The sequence below is a fragment of the Penicillium atrosanguineum genome (assembly GCF_028827265.1).
Source record: "Penicillium atrosanguineum strain IBT 20685 chromosome Unknown utg000002l_segment0_segment0, whole genome shotgun sequence".
Lineage (NCBI taxonomy): Eukaryota > Fungi > Ascomycota > Eurotiomycetes > Eurotiales > Aspergillaceae > Penicillium > Penicillium atrosanguineum.
In genome coordinates this window covers 4,041,053-4,058,682 of record NW_026623134.1, presented here as the reverse complement: position 1 = coordinate 4,058,682, position 17,630 = coordinate 4,041,053, and the positions used below count along the sequence as shown (strand labels likewise).

Below are 17,630 nucleotides of genomic sequence, written 5' to 3'. Positions count from 1 at the left end.
TGAGTCTGTTCATGTGGAAAAGCCACCTGCTTCGGGGCGCGGGACCCCTTGCTGAATAAGCGGTTCCCTTAGTCCCCAGGCACCGGGAGAGTTGGGATGTGTAGACTTGAAGATTGTACAGAAGGATTGATGTGTTTGGATGGTAACTTTATCTCGCAGTCTGCACAATGGAACAGAACCAGAGCATGTTGCCGACTTTGAATATTTGAAGCATCGGTCTAGCCCGCTGGAATGTGCCAGGTCTAGATCTGCTCCGGTATACATCCCGATACAGTTCACATAGCAATTTGTGTTGTTTCTAAATGGAGATAGATCTTCGAGGTATAAGGTTTGTCGAAAGCGCAATTGTTATTCGGCTCGATTTTATCTTGCTTTGATGACAGGATCTCACCCGAGAGTGTTTCACTGTTACCGGAGGGACTCCGCCGACATATATATCCACTATGACTTGATCCGGAATCATTCCATTATCATTCTTTGGAGGTGTGGGCATTGATTACGTCGATCTTGAGAGAGTAGGTAGTAGACACCAGAAACTTGAAACAGATGATCGTCCCTTGTATTCTCTCGTTCCTCTCTACCTCTCCGGGTTACACCTTGGTCAACCGGTCAACTGGTAGTAACACCCGAAGCGGTCAAGCTTCTACACGTGGGGTCCGGAGATCGGACCCATCCAGCGCATCAACCTGAATGGCCCATCTCCCGCGTAGAGTTGCTGGTCCAGGGCGTGCACGTGGAGAATCGACTACTGACTCGAGTGCGCCTATATTATATTATCTATATTCTACCATCTAAGTAACTGCCAGTATCTACGCTTCTTACGGCCTACAGCCTACCGCCTGGGAGTAAAGAGTGGAATCATCTCGGGCAGCAGAACGGAGGGTTCCACCGTTTGAGCCCAGCCACCTCGGTGATCAGTTGGGCGACCGCCAGATGAGAGACATCAGACATCGGACTCAGATATTCCGTCCGGGAACTCGACATCACGGTACTTGCGTCATACCGGGGGACGGAATTGGGCTGACGGATCGCTCGCCTCATCGTGATTCACCATGATCACAATGATAACAATAATCACAGTGGCCACAATGCTATCACGACCAAGATAATCACAGTGGACATGGGGTCAGCACGGGATCTGGAAAGTCGGCGGTATGGGTTCCAGCGTGGGATGGGACCTGAGGTGGAGGACAGTTGCCCGAAGCGGAGAGAATGCCGAGGCCGGGGACTGGGTAATGGAATCAGGAAAATGGGGAAAGGGGACTGTGAATAGCACAAAGGCAGTGAACGAGGTGATGTTAGGTGCCTAGCGAGAGCCGAGCACACAAAGAAGTACCTAGGTCGATTAAGATGAATAGCGCCTCTTTGAGTCAAGTCCAGAGAGAGGCTCGAGTCATTGTGCTCACCGCTTGCACATGACTGCCGGGATGCCCGGATTCTGTCAATACGTGACTGTACTGTAACAGTGCATTTGGAGAAGAAGTGGATCAATATAGTACTGGAAAAGCCAAAGATACGGTGGCCCACCGGGTCCACCCAGCTCTGATACGCCGTGATACGACGGGCGGCAACGCGTCGGCCAGTCATTCAGCTGGAAGCGGTACAAAATGCCCCATCTCCCCCTTTCGCCTTTTCTCTCTCCCCTCTGCCCATTCTCGTTGGTTGCCCGCCACTCCAGCTCATCTGCCCTCCAACCATCGCACAGAACTGGCTCCCTTACTTCTTTAAAACCGCTTATTCGCCCACTGCTCTGGTCCTGGCCCCAATCATCTTCGTGATCTATCTAGCCATTATACAAAGGTATGAACTGCTATACATCTTGTCTCTGCTTGGATTCTGCTTTTATTTCTGCTTTTATTTCTGCTTTTATCTCTGCTTTTTACTATGGTGATGGGATCTACGCTTCATCTATATCTACCCTACCATCTTACCTCTGCCTACATTCCTTTCCCCGTGTAAACAACGCGTTTGATCTCGGGTCTGCCCGGACCACTACCACTGGGACTACTGGACCACTGGAGTCGCCGCACAGAACTCCTCTCGGCCTTCCCCTCTTCCCCTCTCCAGTCATCTTGCTTTGATCCCTTGTTCTGTCATAGGATTGGAAGCTAGCCTTTTATCCACGGGCTTTGATCCTATCCCATTCCTTCTACGGTAACCGCGATTCTTCCTCCCCCTCCCGCCTCCAATCCCACGTTGCGCGCGCGCTTTTAGTGCCCACCCGTGGCAAAACAACGCGCTTTGGACCACTCATTCATCGTCCCACTGCCCACTGTCCACTGTCCCTAGGGTATGCAAAGCGGCTGCGCTGTGTTTCATCCTCGGCCTAACTTGATGGTTATTGGCTCTGGTCTCTGTTTTATGCGCGCGCGACCCTGTGTTGCTGTTTCCGTTTCCGTTTCTGCTCCTGCTCCTGTTTGGTGTTCCAGCCCTGCACGCGTCCTTGACATCATTACTGGGTAGTTGCATCTCTAACCCATGACATATAGACGTTCGCGAACCCTGATTCGCTTTCGCCTCATATCGGAAATTCCGTCCTGCTTCTGCAGAACCAGGCGATTGACAAGGTATGTCTTTGCAGTTGCATTTCCCTCAACCCCAACCTGCCAACGCATACATTGCGCGCTCTCTCCCCGCCTCGCCCGGCCTAACCCACTTGGGTATCCAAAGGGTCCCCCTCTATGCGATTAGCCCCTCTACGGCCAGCGCATTGTGACGGATCTTCCAGAATGATATACTAACGCCTCACAGTCCTGATTCGTGGACTCCGACAAGGCGCACTCTGACATTTGAGGCGCAAAGTCCCGCTAGTCCGGCAACCAGAGCATAAACCTCTGTTGCCTGTGCCTGAAATAGTCCCCCAAGTAGACTTATCGGGGGTGGCTTCATCATCATCATCAACGCCCTGGCTTATTGCCAACGCATCGCATCTCTAGTCGTGCGGTGATCCCGGTCCTGCTGCATCACAGCCCAACCACGTTACACCCGAGGGGCATAGACCGATTTGCACAAAAGAGCCAAACCCTCCGGGGCGTTCAAGATCCCTTTCACAGGTCGAATCTTCAACGCGAATCCATCCTGGCCCTGCAGTGATTTAAGGTATGCGCCGAGTCCCATTCACGCCCCATACAAGTCACCAGTCACCCCACCCGAAACCCAGTGACCGCAACGTCCTGCGCTTTGCTGACGCTATGATCACAGTCTATCGAATCATCGCCCCACCAAGGTTGCCTATCTGCACCTGATATCGATTTCTCTGCCAAACATTATCTCGGCAGTCCACCTCGATCTTCTCTCTCACTTGCGACTCGCTCCAATCCACTGCGCTTATCGCTGATTGGCTTGGGTTTGATCATTCCATCACATTACCGCGTCGCTGTGTGACGGAACTGTCCCGTCGCAAGCATCCATCATGGAGTTCCCTCCCCAGTATCAACAGCCTCATGGCCAACATCCTCACGCCCCTTCACATTCACATATCCCCGGTCCTTACCAAGGTGGCCCCCCGAACCCTGGTGCTCCTGTCGGGTCTATGGCCTCACCCAATAACGCCCAGCCCCCCATGCAACAGACACATCCCGGTCACCAAGCCTCCCCGATCGTCGCGTCGCAACAGCACTACCAGCAATCACAGAATGCGCCTGGAGCCGTTCACCAGCAGATGAATTTCCCCCAGGGTTACGGTGGCCCCGTTGCCATGCCCCAGGGCTACGGAATCTCTCCAACCCAGGCAGCCGCGATGGCCACCGCTGCCGCATCGGGTCAGTTCTACCCGCTCCACCAAGATTCCATGGCTGGTCAGATGGCCCAGGGATCGCGAGGTTCGCCGCGCATGGCCGGTGTGCAGATGAAGCAAGATCGTAATCCTAGGTCCCCGCCTCAAATGCCCGGGCAGATGCCCCCTATGGGCTCACAGGTCCAGATGCCTGGCCAACGCCGCATGAGCCATGTTGGAAGCCCCAGTGTGCAGAGTGCTCAGCCCGTGATGAGCCATGTCGGCCGACCCACCATCGCTGCTCCCATGGCCGCTGCGCCAGTCCAGCCTAACCACGCTTCCCCGGAAATGGTGGCCAGCACCAACCAGGAGGAATCCCCTCTCTACGTCAACGCCAAACAATTCCACCGAATCCTCAAGCGTCGGGTTGCGCGACAGAAACTCGAGGAGCAACTGCGTCTGACTTCCAAGGGCCGCAAGCCATACCTGCACGAATCGCGACACAACCACGCCATGCGACGACCTCGTGGCCCAGGAGGTCGCTTCCTGACCGCCGACGAAGTCGCCGCGATGGACAAGAAGGCTGCCGACGGCGAGGATATCGGTGACATCAGCAAGATCGAGAACGGCTCCGGCCAGAAGCGCAAGTCTAGCGAGGTCAACGACGACCACCTCAACTCAAAGAAGACTAAGACTAGCGCGAGTGCCGACGGCAGCGAGCAAGAATCCGCCGAGCCTTCTGACGAGGATGGTTGAACTTGTCGGCCCTTCCACCATTAGAGCATGACTCCAAGTTGGTGTTGTTTTTTCCCTATGTTCTATTTCTCTTTTTTTTCGTCACGGCCTTATGGATGGATGCTTCTTTGGACCTTTTTTTTCTTTTCTCTAGCGAGCGATGTGTACGGATCCCCCTTTACCTTCTTATATTGTCTGCTTGACTCTCAACCCTTTACCTTTACCCCTGATGCCTGTTTATAGCTTATGCTGGGACGATATGTTTTTCTCTGATTCACTTCGGATTTCGAGTTTCGAAGTATTTACCCTCTGGTTCGGTTCTGGCCGATCTGAAAATGGCCCTCTACTCCTCATGTCCTACGTTACCCCACGGTATCGTATGTTCAATCCATGGGTCGAGCCAAGAGACCACGTCCAGACCCGCCAAAGCCAGACCAGTCCGCAAGGCCTGCATCATTTTGTGTATATCGATATCGACAGTACAGCGCCGAGGCATTCGGCTTTGCGTCTGTTTTTACAATGCCCCCTCCCCCTGCCACGCTTTCGTTATGGTTATTCCCCTCTCAATGGTTATGGTTTATAGTGTTCTTTCTGGTGTCTTGTTTGTGCGTTTATGGGTTCCGGGGTTGGGAATTAGAGACGGTCTCCATCACTGGAAAAACAGATCACGGATCATGGATCATGGATCATGGATCACTTATCACTTTGGTTGGGTTGGGAAAGACGGGTTGTTTTTCGAGATTTATGGATATGAATTCAATTTGTCACTGCCTATACCAGGAATGAGATGTTATACCATGGTTGTTGATTGTTAGTGACCGACGTAAAATTGTCTTTTGTACTTGGACTTGCATTAGCTCGCTGAGCATGGTTTTCCAGACAGCGAGGTCGCCTCGACTCTTGTAGGTAGCCAGCCCATCGAGGCCGCCAAGTCCTAACCCATATCTATAAACCTACGCGAACAAGCACCCCGCAAAACAATGCAATGATAGTATCATGAATCTCAAAATGCAACAAGCTATGACCACGAAACCAGCCGCAGACGATTCCCATCTATACACTCAAACCCAAACTCCATCCATGCAAAAACAAACCAAACAAAACCCCTATCTACTCATCCTAGACAGCCTCCCAATCCATCCCCTCAACCATAAACCTCCAATCCTCCTCCCCATCCTCCTCCCCTCCCCCCCTCCCCAGGCCTCCTGCAAAGCTCAACATGCTCCCGCGCCCTAACATAAGCCTCCTCCAAACCCCCAAAAATCCCTGAAAGAATGTCCTCAAAATCAAACTCCTTCAACGGCACCACTTCTTTCCTCTCCCAAGGATCATTCTCCCTCTCTTCGACCGTCATATCCGCCGTCTTCCACCTATTCCTCAACTCCTTCGCCTTCCTCAATAACAAATAAACCCTCCCAGACCCCAGAATCGGCGTCAGCGGCGAGGTCTCCTGCTCAAGGGCATGCAGCACGTTTGCATGGTATCGGTGTACGGATCCGGATGCGAAACCCCGCGCGCGAGATGAAACGGTTATATTGAAAACGCCTAGGAGATGAACGATTGCGCGCTCGAGGAGTGCGTAGTATTCGTGAAAATCGATCTTGAACATGATTTCGGATTGGGATTCTGAGGCCATGCCAGCGTCTAGGGTTGCGAGGCGGTAGCCTTCTGCTAGAAACGGAAGTTTCCAGCGGAGGCGTGCGACGATTTTCATGAAGCGGTTTAGTTCTTCGGAGGGGGGTAGGAGGGTGTTTGGGTTTGGGGTTATGGTTGGGGTTGGTGTTCGTTTATTGTTGTCATTGCGGCGGGTTGGGGAGGGATTGGAGCGGATGCGGTTTTCGGAGCGTGGGCGGCGGGGTGTATGGTTCTGGGAGTGGTGACTGTAAGATTCGCTCGCGCTGGGCGCCCAGCGCGAGCTGAGGAGGTCGGACATTGGAGGGTTGAGAGGTGAAGGATAAGGTGGTGTTGTGCGGTTATCGCACGGGCCAACGGCTCTGCGGGGATTCTGGATCTATGTGAGTTGCTTAGTTGCTTTGTTGTTAGTTGGGGGCTGATTACACATGGTGCTTGGAGGTTGTCACGGTATCATCTGGGTATAAAAGAAAATTTAGAAAATTTAGAAGACAAATTGGATATTATTGTCCTTGTTGACCATGATCTTGTAATCTTGACCATGTTGCTAGAATAAAGTTGGCAATTACTCCCGCGGGGCTTTCCCAGGCCGAGGCCATCACGTATCACTACAGATTTTCCAAACACTCCCACTTTTATAGCGTTCTAGACTCTGGGGAGCTAATCAACCCAAAGACTGTATAATATGAGTTAAAGTGGCTACAAGGCATCCATAGATCTTGCATACATGAACAGTTGACTTGTACAGTTGACCTATACAAAGTTTAAGCTTGAAGCGTCTGCAATTTTGAGGGTTTATTGAGTGAATTTTGATAGTTGTTTCTCACATTTGAACTAGATACAGTTGATAAGAACAAGTATAGAGATCATTGATCATTTCACATTGATAGCAAAGGAAGGATGTGTCGGGGAACTAGGTACACGCTAGTCGAAATCCACATCTGCTTCGACAAGCCCTTTAAGCTACGCAAAGACCCCTCCAGAGCTCCAGACATGTTGAGTTATGCTAGTAAATATTTATTTTGGCTATCGGCTACTTTCGTTACGTGATTTGGACAAAGCTTCCTATGCATGAGATTTGCTTTCGCCGCACCTAAGGCGCACCACATCAATGGCAAAGATGTTTAGTCAAAATCTCTCATCATGTTCTGTTCGGAATAAAATATTCCTTGATATTTCTGTGAAATTCCATTTGGAAACTACACTATTGAACATCGGTTTGCAGGCGCCTAGCTAACGCATCATGAGAGGAGATACCGGGCATCTCATGCGGGTAGCCATGCGCTAAGGAATTATCTGCCTCCGAGCGGACTCAGAGCAATTTCCAGACCGGACTAGGCCTTGTTGCCGGTGATATTTGTCATTGCTTAAGACAGTTTCATACAGTCTAGTTGGCGGGCACTTTTGACTCAAAACTCCACATCGGCACTCTTCCTCCCCTTTTCCTGTCCCCGGGTTTCCATCATCAAAATTCCAACTTAACTATTTAGTCCTGAGCAAGGTCTAGGGCTTTCCCGAAAGACTTAGTGTACTATTTCCCCATCTAGCAGTGTCCTGGGTTCAGCTCCGAGAAGGTCCCGTGACCGGGAGTGAAGCAGGCACTGGCTAACCTAATTAGGCTAGCGTGTCTCCAGCTCTCTCCAGCATCGCCTCGTCTCACGTTCGCCTTCATTCGCGCCGGGTTGAGCTGCTCCTGGTATCGATTCCAATCGCCATCCTGAAGGGTTTCTTGTAGGTGGCTGACCCTTTTTTCTTCTTGATCTTTATTGCCTCTGCCTTTCCTGCTTCCTCTGTTCCCCGTTCTCGCTATCAGCTCACCCCTATCTGGACATTCCATGCGGTCTGCCCGGCTTCATCTTCTTTTCTATCCTCCGAGCCCGTGACGATGTCCCTTTGCGGTGTCATGGAATCCAGGCTCTTCTTGAATCTCTTGCGTGATGCTAGCCTTGGCTAGTCTATTCATACCTCTCTTTCTCCGCACCACTTGCCGCGTACCCGCGGCAATGAGGGTGCGCCAAAGCCCCGGGGCCACGGGCTCGATCGCCGCTTCTTCTGTCCTTCTTTTCACCCCCAATCACCTCATCTCTTCTGTTTTCTGTGACTTGCCTCCACCTCATCTATCGCTGTCTCGCTCTGCAAAGCTTCATGATCCTATATTGACGATGCCGAACTCTTAGCTTCCAGCGCGATCTGCGATAACGTGCTTGAGAGCATCGCCCACACTTTACTTGAACTCACAAGTTTACACCTTGAGACCCTCGCCGCAGATATTTTAGCAGCACTGCTGTGACTTGACGAATATCGGAAGTGCCGGATCACCATGGACTCATACGCGGGGGACGAATACCCCGGCCCCAAGCGGGACGGAGAATCAATCTCAGGCAGAAATCCTGGGGAAAACTACAGACGTCGCTCACCGGGTATGCTACCTATTCGACCCAAAAGAGATGCCCCACAAGAGAGCATCATTGCTAACTGGATGCCAGCTTCCCAGGATCGCCGTCGCGGCCGCGGCCGTTCCCGCTCTCCCATGATCGATCGCTACGAACCCTCAGACCGCCGCCCGCGAGAAGATTTTTACAACAACTCTCGCGATCATGCTGCTCGGGAGCGTGAGGACCGTCGACGTGCCCCATCGCCGACCGTCGCCAATATTGACCGCTATGTCCCCGGTCAGGACAGTGGACAGCGCCATATGCAGATGAATCAGCTTCCGAATCCTCTCAGTCTTGAATTCCAGGTCGGCTTCACTTGGTTTGGTGAATGGTGGAGAAGTGAACAGCAAGTTCACGAGGAGAAGGAGCGTGTCAAGCACGGCCGGGGCCGGTCAGACCGTATCAAGGGAGAGCGTGAAGCGCGTGAAGACAAGGAGCGACAGAGAGCACAGATCCAGGCTGCCTACGACACATACAAGGTGGACCTCCAGATCAAATTGTCGCGCCAATTCGTGCAGCAGCACCGGAACGAAGAGTGGTTTAAAGAGCGCTACATTGCGGAAGTGCGCGACCCTTTGCGCACTCGTATTATGAACTTCCGCCGAGGCGCCTATGAACAATGGGATCGTGACCTGAACGGAGGATTGTTCGATGATTTCACCCTTGAAGGAATTTACAAGAGCGAGAGTGACGGAGCCGGCGGTATTGTCGAGAAAGAAGAAGGCGAGACTACCGCAGTCGCCGAGACTCTTAGCGTTCTCGACTTACTTCCTGTCCGTGGCGGAGAGCTCCGCGATGATGCCTTATCGCAGCCTGCTTTATTGATCAAGACCTTGGCACCTAATGTGAGCCGAGAGAAAATTGAGGAGTTTTGCAAGGAGCACCTTGGAGAGAGCGACGGTGGTTTCAAGTGGCTCAGTTTGAGCGATCCCAACCCCACCAAGAAGTTCCACCGTATGGGTTGGATCATGCTGCATCCTTCAACAGAGACAGATAATCCCGTCGACCGGGGAGACGGCCGCGAAGAGGAAGGCCAGGACACGGACAACCACCACAATGGCACGGCTGTCAACACAGCCGAGAGAGCCCTTGAAGCTGTCAATGACAAGACCATCCACGATGCTGTGCATGGCGACTTCGTCTGCCATGTGGGTGTTCATGTGCCCCCTTCACAACCACGCAAGAAGGCTCTCTGGGACTTGTTCTCCTCTCCAGAGAGAATTGAACGTGATCTCGAGCTGGCTAGACGCCTGGTTTCCAAACTGGACAACGAGATGGGTGAAGCAGATGGCGTCTCTAAAATTGAGGAACGGATTGAGGATTTGCGCGGAAAAGGTTGGCTGCAACCTCCTGTGACTGGCCCTGTCAGTGCCAAGAAGCAGAAGAATGACTACGATGAAGCGGACGTTGATGAAGGCGAGATGGAGGAAGGCGAGGAGAAAGAAGCACCAGAAGAAGATGAAGTGGATGACGAGGAACTTCTCGCGAATAAGAAGAAGCTCGACTTGATGGTGGAGTACCTCCGCCGAGTCTACAACTTCTGCTTCTTCTGCGTCTTTGAATGTGATTCAATCCACGAGCTTGGCCGTAAGTGCCCGGGTGGCCATCTTCGTCGTCCCCGCTCTGGTCTTTCCAACCAGGCTAAGGAGGTCGCTAGGGCCAGCGCTTTGGGTGAGGCGTTCCCATGCAAGCAAAAGGAGCCTAGCGAGGATGGAGAGGAACGGGGATCCCCTGTCCAGGAGAAGCGCCCACAACGGCTCTCCAAGTCCGAACAACAGTTGCAGCGAGCCTTTAATTGGGTAAAGACCTTCGAGGACAAGTTGCTTCAAATTCTGGAGCCTGAGAATGTTGACTTGTGCAAATTGGGCGGCAAGCCTGTGGAGCAGGCCTTGGAGGACGAGCTGGCCAAGTACGTGAAGCAGGAGGATGATTCACGATATCGCTGCAAGGTGCCCGAGTGCGCAAAGCTCTTCAAGGCAGACACCTTCTGGCGTAAACACATCGAGAAACGCCACGCGGAGTGGTTGGCAAGTATCCAGCGTGATGTAAGTTTCCTTCTACTTTTTTCTCGAACCATCAGAAACTAACATCGTCTTACAGCTCGAGCTTGTGAATACCTATGTTCTGGACCCTGCTCGCATTGCCCCGTCGCGGTCCGATGCCAACAGCAATGGTCACTTCCCCATTGCTGGTGGTCAAGGCCAAGGTGGTACCCCGCGTGGATTCAGCCTCTCGAACATGCCATCATACCCTGGTGCCATGCCCGGGTTCCCTGGCCCTGGAATGCCTGGCCTTCCAGGTGCCCCAGGCCCTTGGGGCAGCAACGGCATGGGCGACGGTCGTCTGCACCAGCCAGGAGCCATGCGCCGCGGTGGGCACCGACACAACAACCGGTCTGGTCCGTACGACCGTCACCGCTTCAACGGCGGCGGCCGACTCAGCCCTGTTCGCGGGGCCAACATGTACGGCGCCGGTGGCCGCCTGCCTCCGCCTGGCATGGCGATTCCGCCTGGACACCCGGCCGCCAACATGGCTGTGCCGAAACCCTTCCCCGACGCGATGGATGCCGGCGGTGGTGCACAGGCAATGCCCCCACGTGAAGCTGTGCAGGGCCGCAGCCTGAAAAGTTACGAAGACCTCGACGCAGTCACTGGTTCTGCCAGCGGCGAGCTGAATTACTAGTTCGCATTGCATTTGAGTTTATCGTCTGCCATTGAATTTCCAGCACTGTTCTCAATCGGCGTGGGTGGCGCAACGGCAAGGATGGATCGGATTTGTTGCGCCCTGTTTCTCTCTTCATATTGGTGTCATATTCTTTTATTTTGTGGATTTTCTTGAGGGTGAACATGTCTTGTCTCTCGAGTGATGCTTATTGCCCTCGAGTCGCTCTCTTCCAGATCTTATCTGCACCTAGCATGTACAATATCTTCATCGACCGTCGTTGGAAAATGAATGACATTATTATCCATAATTGACGTGTTGTACGGTCAACGTATAAGATGCCACAAGACATCGCGAGGTCTATGGCACGTTTGAGGATCGTGTACATCTATGGATGTGTAAAAGAAATCAAATTCCGGACCTGGTATATCGCGTGATCTCCAAAAGTTCCTCTCCAAAAACACACTAAACTCCAACCCATGCAACCAGCGCTACAGATGCAACCTCATCAAAGCCCAAGACCCGTAGACAATCATGGCATCTCAATAACCACCTCTTCCCTCGGATCCAACCACCTCGCGCCCATCCCCTTCACCCTCCTCTCACTCGCCAAAAACAAGAGCAAATAGATATGCATAGCAACCTCCCCCCAAGCATAAACCTTAAGCCTAACCACTACCTCATCCCGACCCTCCTCTAGTCCTAATCCTAATCCCTGATCTTCGACCCTTTCCAGAATACACCAAACCCCCCAACCGGCCCTCCCCCTCCTGTCCAATAAAAACGCTCAAAAATCCCCAAAACCTCGCGAACAATTCCCCATTCCAGCAAGACTCCCCTCTAGCCCCGATAGTGCCTGCAGGCGGGTCCGGACGGATAGGGATCTGCACGACCCAGTACCCGCGCTCCAGGGTATCGAGAACCCGGACTTGGCGGATGGGTTTATAGATACGGGCTGGATTGAGTCGGTCGACGAGCATGCATAGAGTGGGTGTGATGTGAGTGGTGAAGGGGGATGTGGAGATTGGGGGTGGAGGGGGCCGGATTTCTACGGGTAGTTGAGTGAACAAGGTGTAGTCTGAGTGTGAGCCCGTGGAGATTGGGGGCGGGATAGAACTTGGACATGGACTTGGACTCGGGGATAAGCGAGGAAGGGCAGGAGCAGGGGCAGGGGTGACAGAAGTACATTGTAGTACTTCGGAACGACGGCGCTTGGACGGAGGCGGGAGAAGAGGATCTAGTGGCTCCGGATCTTCCCTTTGCAGTGGTGCCTGGGTGGGCTGCGAATCGGGAATGACGCTGATGATGCTATCGAGGGAATGGTCGAGACTCGAAATTGAATTTCCGATCTGGGTCGGGGCCTCGGCTGCGATCGCCTGAGTCTCGGGCTCGGGCGCAAAAGGGTCTGCAGGTAGGCAGGGGACGGCCGCAACTGATTCAACTTGGACTTGCGCTTGACCTTCAGATCCAGCTGTGGGCTGCATCATGGCCCGGATGGCGGCAGCCTGAACTCGGTATCGCGCATCGTCGCTGATGCTGCTGGGGGCGGAGACATGGACGAGGATGTCCATTGAGCCACGATAGGAATAGCTTTGATCTAGCTGGAATTAGGCCGAGTACAGTAGTATTTGTCACAGTGTGGTGAGGGTCGACTAGTGATTCCTGGCTCGGCGCATCAGGACATGATTGGAGGGTGGAGTTCGGAGTTCGGAGTACAGGGGATTGAGTAGGGAGCCCACGAGTTGATCCGTGATGAAGAAAGTAGGAAGTCGGGGAATGATACAAAGGGAAGGGAAGGGAAGGGAAGGGAAGTGGTTCCAGTGTAGCTGACATGGGAACGTCCTCGTACGTGGATTCGCGTGCTGCATTTTGCGATTAGAAGAAAGTGGTCGGGGAATTAGTTTAGTTTCTTAATTGTTGGAAGTGTTTTGATTGTTTCATCGTTTGATTGTTTGATTGTTTGATTGTTTGATTGTTTAATTGTTTAATTCTTTATTCCTTAGTTCCTCGTAACTAATTCCTGGATTAATTACTTACCCCAGTTGCGCCCGTGCCAAGAAGTATTCCCGTCCACCCGCGATCCACGATCCATCACATCTTCTTCCTTTCTCAACGGTTACGCCCAGTTCGATCTTACTGCTTAGTGTGTAAACCGTTACATGCTCCATCATGGCTGGCGGTGTTTATCCTATGGACCAGATGCAACATCTGCCCGGTACGTCTCTCGATCTCGAACTTCGCAGCGCAGTGCGCCTTGCAGAATGCTCCGGCATCCCCTATATCCCGAAACTCTACACTTCACGTTGTCATCCTCGTTCCTCATGGCTGACATGCTTGCGCCGGCGCGTCCCGCTGCACGGGAGGCCCGGTGCGATCCATTCTAGAACAATCTCCAACTTCAAAAGGGGGAGTTTTCGGTACGGAATTCTTCAAGATCTTCGGGGCTCAACCCAAGAAGACCACGACTCGAGGTGCGTTGACCTAACATACGATATGCGATTCCCCCTCTAAATCTTCCACCTCCAGATGGCCAAACCCCGAAGCGTCGAGGCCCCAAGCCCGACAGCAAGCCCGCCCTGACTCGCCGGCAAGAACTGAACCGGCAGGCCCAGAGGTAATCAACCGCAATCGCCTCGGAACGAATCGCCGACTGACCCCTCATCTGCAGGACCCATCGTGAGCGAAAAGAACAGTACATGCGATCCCTCGAGACGGAGGTGTCGCGGTTACGGGAAGCCTACACCCATGAGATCTCCGATGCGAACGTCACAATTCAGAAACAAAAGGAAATTCTACAGTCGGCCCACGATGAGAATGAAATCCTCAAGGAAATTCTGGTCGCCCATGGAATCCAATACGGAGAGGAGCTGGAGAAACGCCGGTCGGAGCGTCCCGTTGGGTACCAAACCAGCCCAATGACTGCCAGTAGCACCGGATCGCAGACTGCCGGCTTCGCCAAATCTGCAAGCCAGCAGAACACTACACCCGGCACGTCCATTTCAACGGGCATGAGTCCTAAGATGACCGCTATCGACCGTCCCGAGGTGACGCCACCCGTCGGATTCGCGCCGCAGGTCTACCACTCCAGCGTGACCGACCACATCGGATCCCTCGATCGCTCAGCATGCCAAGCAGGCGGCTCACCAGTGTCTGCCATGCGCGGCGTTTTTGAGACCGACCCTCAGCTCCAGGTTGACTTTATCCTCACGTACGTCATCACCTTATCTCGGAGCCTCACATCAGCTAATCATCTATACAGATTGGAAGGACCATGCCGTGAACATACAGACTATCTCTGCCGTCGCTCAGTAACTGAAGCCGACGACGAAGACATGCCTTTCTCAGGCCATGCATTGATGGCGACATGCCCACCACCCAGCTACATCAAACACACAACGCCGGAGCAAACATATCCCCATAAGACCTATGACCTCCCCCTCGCCGACCTAAGCACGCTCCTCAACCTAAGTCGCCAGCTCGTAACAGACGGCCAAATCACACCAATCATGGCCTTGCAATGCCTCAAGAACCACGAGCTTTACACAACCCTCAGCCGCGACGATGTCAAGATTATCATCGAAACTCTCAACACCAAAGTTCGCTGCTACGGCTTCGGTGCCGTCGTCGAAGACTTTGAGCTTATGGATTGTCTGAGCAGCGTCGTCGGGACTAAGGTTGACGCGGGTGTCTCGCGCATCCGCGACGACTCCATGTACGCGTGAGCCGCGTGAATGATTACGACTTCCAATGAAAACGGTCTGGGGAGTGACCCGGTGTCGCTCCGGTCTGGCTTCGAGCTATCTGGCTCCTTGCATATGTTTGTTCTTTTTTCTTTTCTTTGCCTTCTTTTCTTCAACATTGGCACTTCTTCTTCCTTCCCTTTCTATTCTTTGAGCTTCCCCCTTTTTCCTCACCTTCATCTCTTAATCGGAGATGTATATACAGCAAATGGCCCTGGCTGAGCGTGGGCCCGGAGTTGATCTTTTTGTCATTTGCTTCCTTTTTTCTTTTCTTTTTTTCTTTATCTCTTTCGAAGTTCAAAGTTTCTTGGCCTTCCATCAAGAGGGCGGCCTTTCCATAGAAATATTCTATTACTGTGATATATTTGGCATTTTGTGTCTATTAACCAATTGATTTGAGTCTTGTTTCTTTGTCATTTCCCCGTCTCCAGAATTATTCATTAATACACCTTGCCGACGGATGGCTATAGGCAGTTGATCATACTACTCCCCGCGCATATACACATGCGGGCACATTACTCTTCTCTAGGGCTTGTACAAGTAGCATCTCCGAGGCAACCTACATACAGGGAAAGGGCCACCATGTCAAGTACACAACAAGCTGACAACTGTCATTTGTACAGCTGGGGAAATCTCTGTCCATCCAAGCTCCGCGCATGTGGACTATAAGACTATGCCGTGTCTTCCCAGATGATTTTCAAGATACCTGGAGGTACTTAAATGATATACTGAAGAGGAGCAAAAATTGGTTAATATAGACGTTTAGCAAATTCCAGAAATTTTGTAAAAGACCACGAGAACAACCTTCCACTGCTGGAAAATCTCCAGCCTTTCCTAGCTATATCCTTGCTCGACTGTACATGTACGGATAATAGATATCCAGAAGTATGAAAGTACAACAACCGCCCACAACCACCAAGCCACATAAGATACCAAAAGATACTAATAACTAATCACAAGCCCCGACGGGTGCGTGACCTCGTGCCCAGATAAGGCCCAGACCTAGGCCCAGACCTAGGCCCAGACGTAGTGCGCCCCCGATAATGACAACTATGGGCTGACCTTAGATATAGGTTATAGCCTTAAGCAAAATCCAGATTAAGAGGCAGCCCAGATGATGGAGAATGAAATAAAAAAAATTAAAGTAAATACAACTTACAAATAGTTCCAGGCGCTTCATGCAGACAAGATGTGCCTATCGCCGTCAACCCCTCAACCCACTCTTGCAAGGATACACGCGTATTCTGAGAATCGAAAACTGCCGAATAACTTTTTATTTGACTGGAATTGTCATAGATCTCCACGTGACACCGCTGACACGTGAGGTCTTTCATCGAGAGGTATTCTAGGATTAGCTCGTCTCGGATGAAGGCCCAAATACTGTGCCAGAGACGGGCCATTTTGGCTTTCCTTGTGGGTCGTGAAAATCCACTGAAGGAATGACGGGCCGCTGGCGGTACCAGATGGTCGGTTAGGTTTATGGACGATAGACTTAGTTTCCTGAGTGTTGGCGTGGTGGTACGGAGGAATGTTTTGAGTGTATCTTGTGTGATTTCGATATACGTGAGATGGAGGTCGGTGAGTTGAGTGAAGTTGATAGACTCTGCAAGATTGGAGAAGTATGAAGGGCTGAGACTGGTGCGATCTGCCCATTGTGAGAATGTCAATGTCTTCAGAGTGGGAGCTGCTGTGACGAGGATATCGAGGAGATCGCTGAACTCCGGCTCATCCTGATCGCTAGGCCTGCAGATGCAAAGATGAAGATGTTCCAGTCCTTGTGTTAGCGGCAGGATGGCTCTGAACCGTGGCGGAGGAAATAGAGTAATGTTATTCGAGAGTATGCCATAGTGATGCACGTCACATGTATGTAGCTTCTTAAGCTTCCGCTTTGAAGAGATCACTGCATTAAGAAGAGTACAGAAGACAGGAGTTCCCCGGTGAGCAATTGTCGTGTTTTTGAAACGGCTGAGGGGCTCTCGACACAAGGAACGACAATCCAATTGATCCAGTAGCTCGCGTAAACCTAAGCACGGGAAGTCCCTATCCGGATGAAGGAGGCGGTTTGTGGGATACCACCGCAGTCCAATGGAAGACAGGCTCTCGAAACGCGCGACGCAGGCATCTAGAATGGTACTAAGAGTATCGGACTGAAGCAACTCCAGATGGTCGGCTACTGTTGCCTTGTATCCTTTATAGTGAGCTTCAAGTTCACCGGTTTCCCAGGCGTATTCGACCCGGGAAGACGCTCCATACGGCGAGATGACAAACTCCTCATAGTCCATTTCATAACAACCACCGAACAAGATTGGAATCACCCATAGCTCTTGGACTCGTGTTCGGAGCGTATCATTCGCAGCGAGGTCTGTCAGTTGTCGGAGACTATTGCTTGTAAGGAGGATGCAAATGCTCTTTAAATTATGGTTGGCGAAAGACTCTAGCGTGTTGGAGTACAGAGCCTTTGAAGTGAGCCTCAGGGCGATCCATTCTGGTTGTTTCAGGTAGCTGCAGATCTCGGTCAAGAGCTCCACAGGAAGCATCTCCATTGAGGCGCACTTGTCCGGTATCTCGAGGATCGAGTCCGGATTTCCGAAGACCGCATGGTACAGAGCGGAAAAGTAGTGGGCCATGGGAGCAAACACCAGGCTGGGAAATGCAATGCCAGGTTAAGTGATAAAAAGGAGGACGAAAACCATTTCGGTAATTTCCGACCGC

The 17,630-nt window shown here is 52.1% G+C and overlaps 6 protein-coding genes across 6 annotated transcripts; 3 read left to right on the top strand and 3 right to left on the bottom strand.

Moving 5' to 3' along the window:
• Positions 1 to 3,412: 3,412 nt before the first annotated feature.
• hapB (CCAAT-binding transcription factor subunit HAPB) lies at positions 3,413 to 4,471 on the top strand (the record flags this gene model as incomplete). Its single annotated transcript, XM_056883348.1, has 1 exon — positions 3,413 to 4,471. The coding sequence occupies one exon, from the start codon at positions 3,413 to 3,415 to the stop codon at positions 4,469 to 4,471; it is 1,059 nt and encodes a 352-aa protein (XP_056745189.1).
• A 1,123-nt stretch (positions 4,472 to 5,594) lies between these two features.
• N7443_003291 (uncharacterized protein) lies at positions 5,595 to 6,383 on the bottom strand (the record flags this gene model as incomplete). Its single annotated transcript, XM_056883347.1, has 1 exon — positions 5,595 to 6,383. The coding sequence occupies one exon, from the start codon at positions 6,381 to 6,383 to the stop codon at positions 5,595 to 5,597; it is 789 nt and encodes a 262-aa protein (XP_056745188.1).
• A 2,019-nt stretch (positions 6,384 to 8,402) lies between these two features.
• N7443_003290 (putative arsenite resistance protein Ars2) lies at positions 8,403 to 11,199 on the top strand (the record flags this gene model as incomplete). Its single annotated transcript, XM_056883346.1, has 3 exons — positions 8,403 to 8,502; positions 8,569 to 10,562; positions 10,618 to 11,199. The coding sequence occupies 3 exons, from the start codon at positions 8,403 to 8,405 to the stop codon at positions 11,197 to 11,199; spliced, it is 2,676 nt and encodes an 891-aa protein (XP_056745187.1).
• Positions 11,200 to 11,858: 659 nt separating this feature from the next.
• On the bottom strand, positions 11,859 to 12,749 carry N7443_003289 (uncharacterized protein; the record flags this gene model as incomplete). Its single annotated transcript, XM_056883345.1, has 1 exon — positions 11,859 to 12,749. One exon carries the CDS (start codon positions 12,747 to 12,749, stop codon positions 11,859 to 11,861), a length of 891 nt encoding a protein of 296 aa, XP_056745186.1.
• Positions 12,750 to 13,347: 598 nt separating this feature from the next.
• flbB lies at positions 13,348 to 14,900 on the top strand (the record flags this gene model as incomplete). Its single annotated transcript, XM_056883344.1, has 5 exons — positions 13,348 to 13,393; positions 13,563 to 13,649; positions 13,705 to 13,792; positions 13,847 to 14,386; positions 14,438 to 14,900. The coding sequence occupies 5 exons, from the start codon at positions 13,348 to 13,350 to the stop codon at positions 14,898 to 14,900; spliced, it is 1,224 nt and encodes a 407-aa protein (XP_056745185.1).
• A 1,157-nt stretch (positions 14,901 to 16,057) lies between these two features.
• N7443_003287 (uncharacterized protein) lies at positions 16,058 to 17,545 on the bottom strand (the record flags this gene model as incomplete). The annotated part of the gene is made up of 1 exon (XM_056883343.1): positions 16,058 to 17,545. One exon carries the CDS (start codon positions 17,543 to 17,545, stop codon positions 16,058 to 16,060), a length of 1,488 nt encoding a protein of 495 aa, XP_056745184.1.
• Between the last annotated feature and the right edge of the window lie 85 nt (positions 17,546 to 17,630).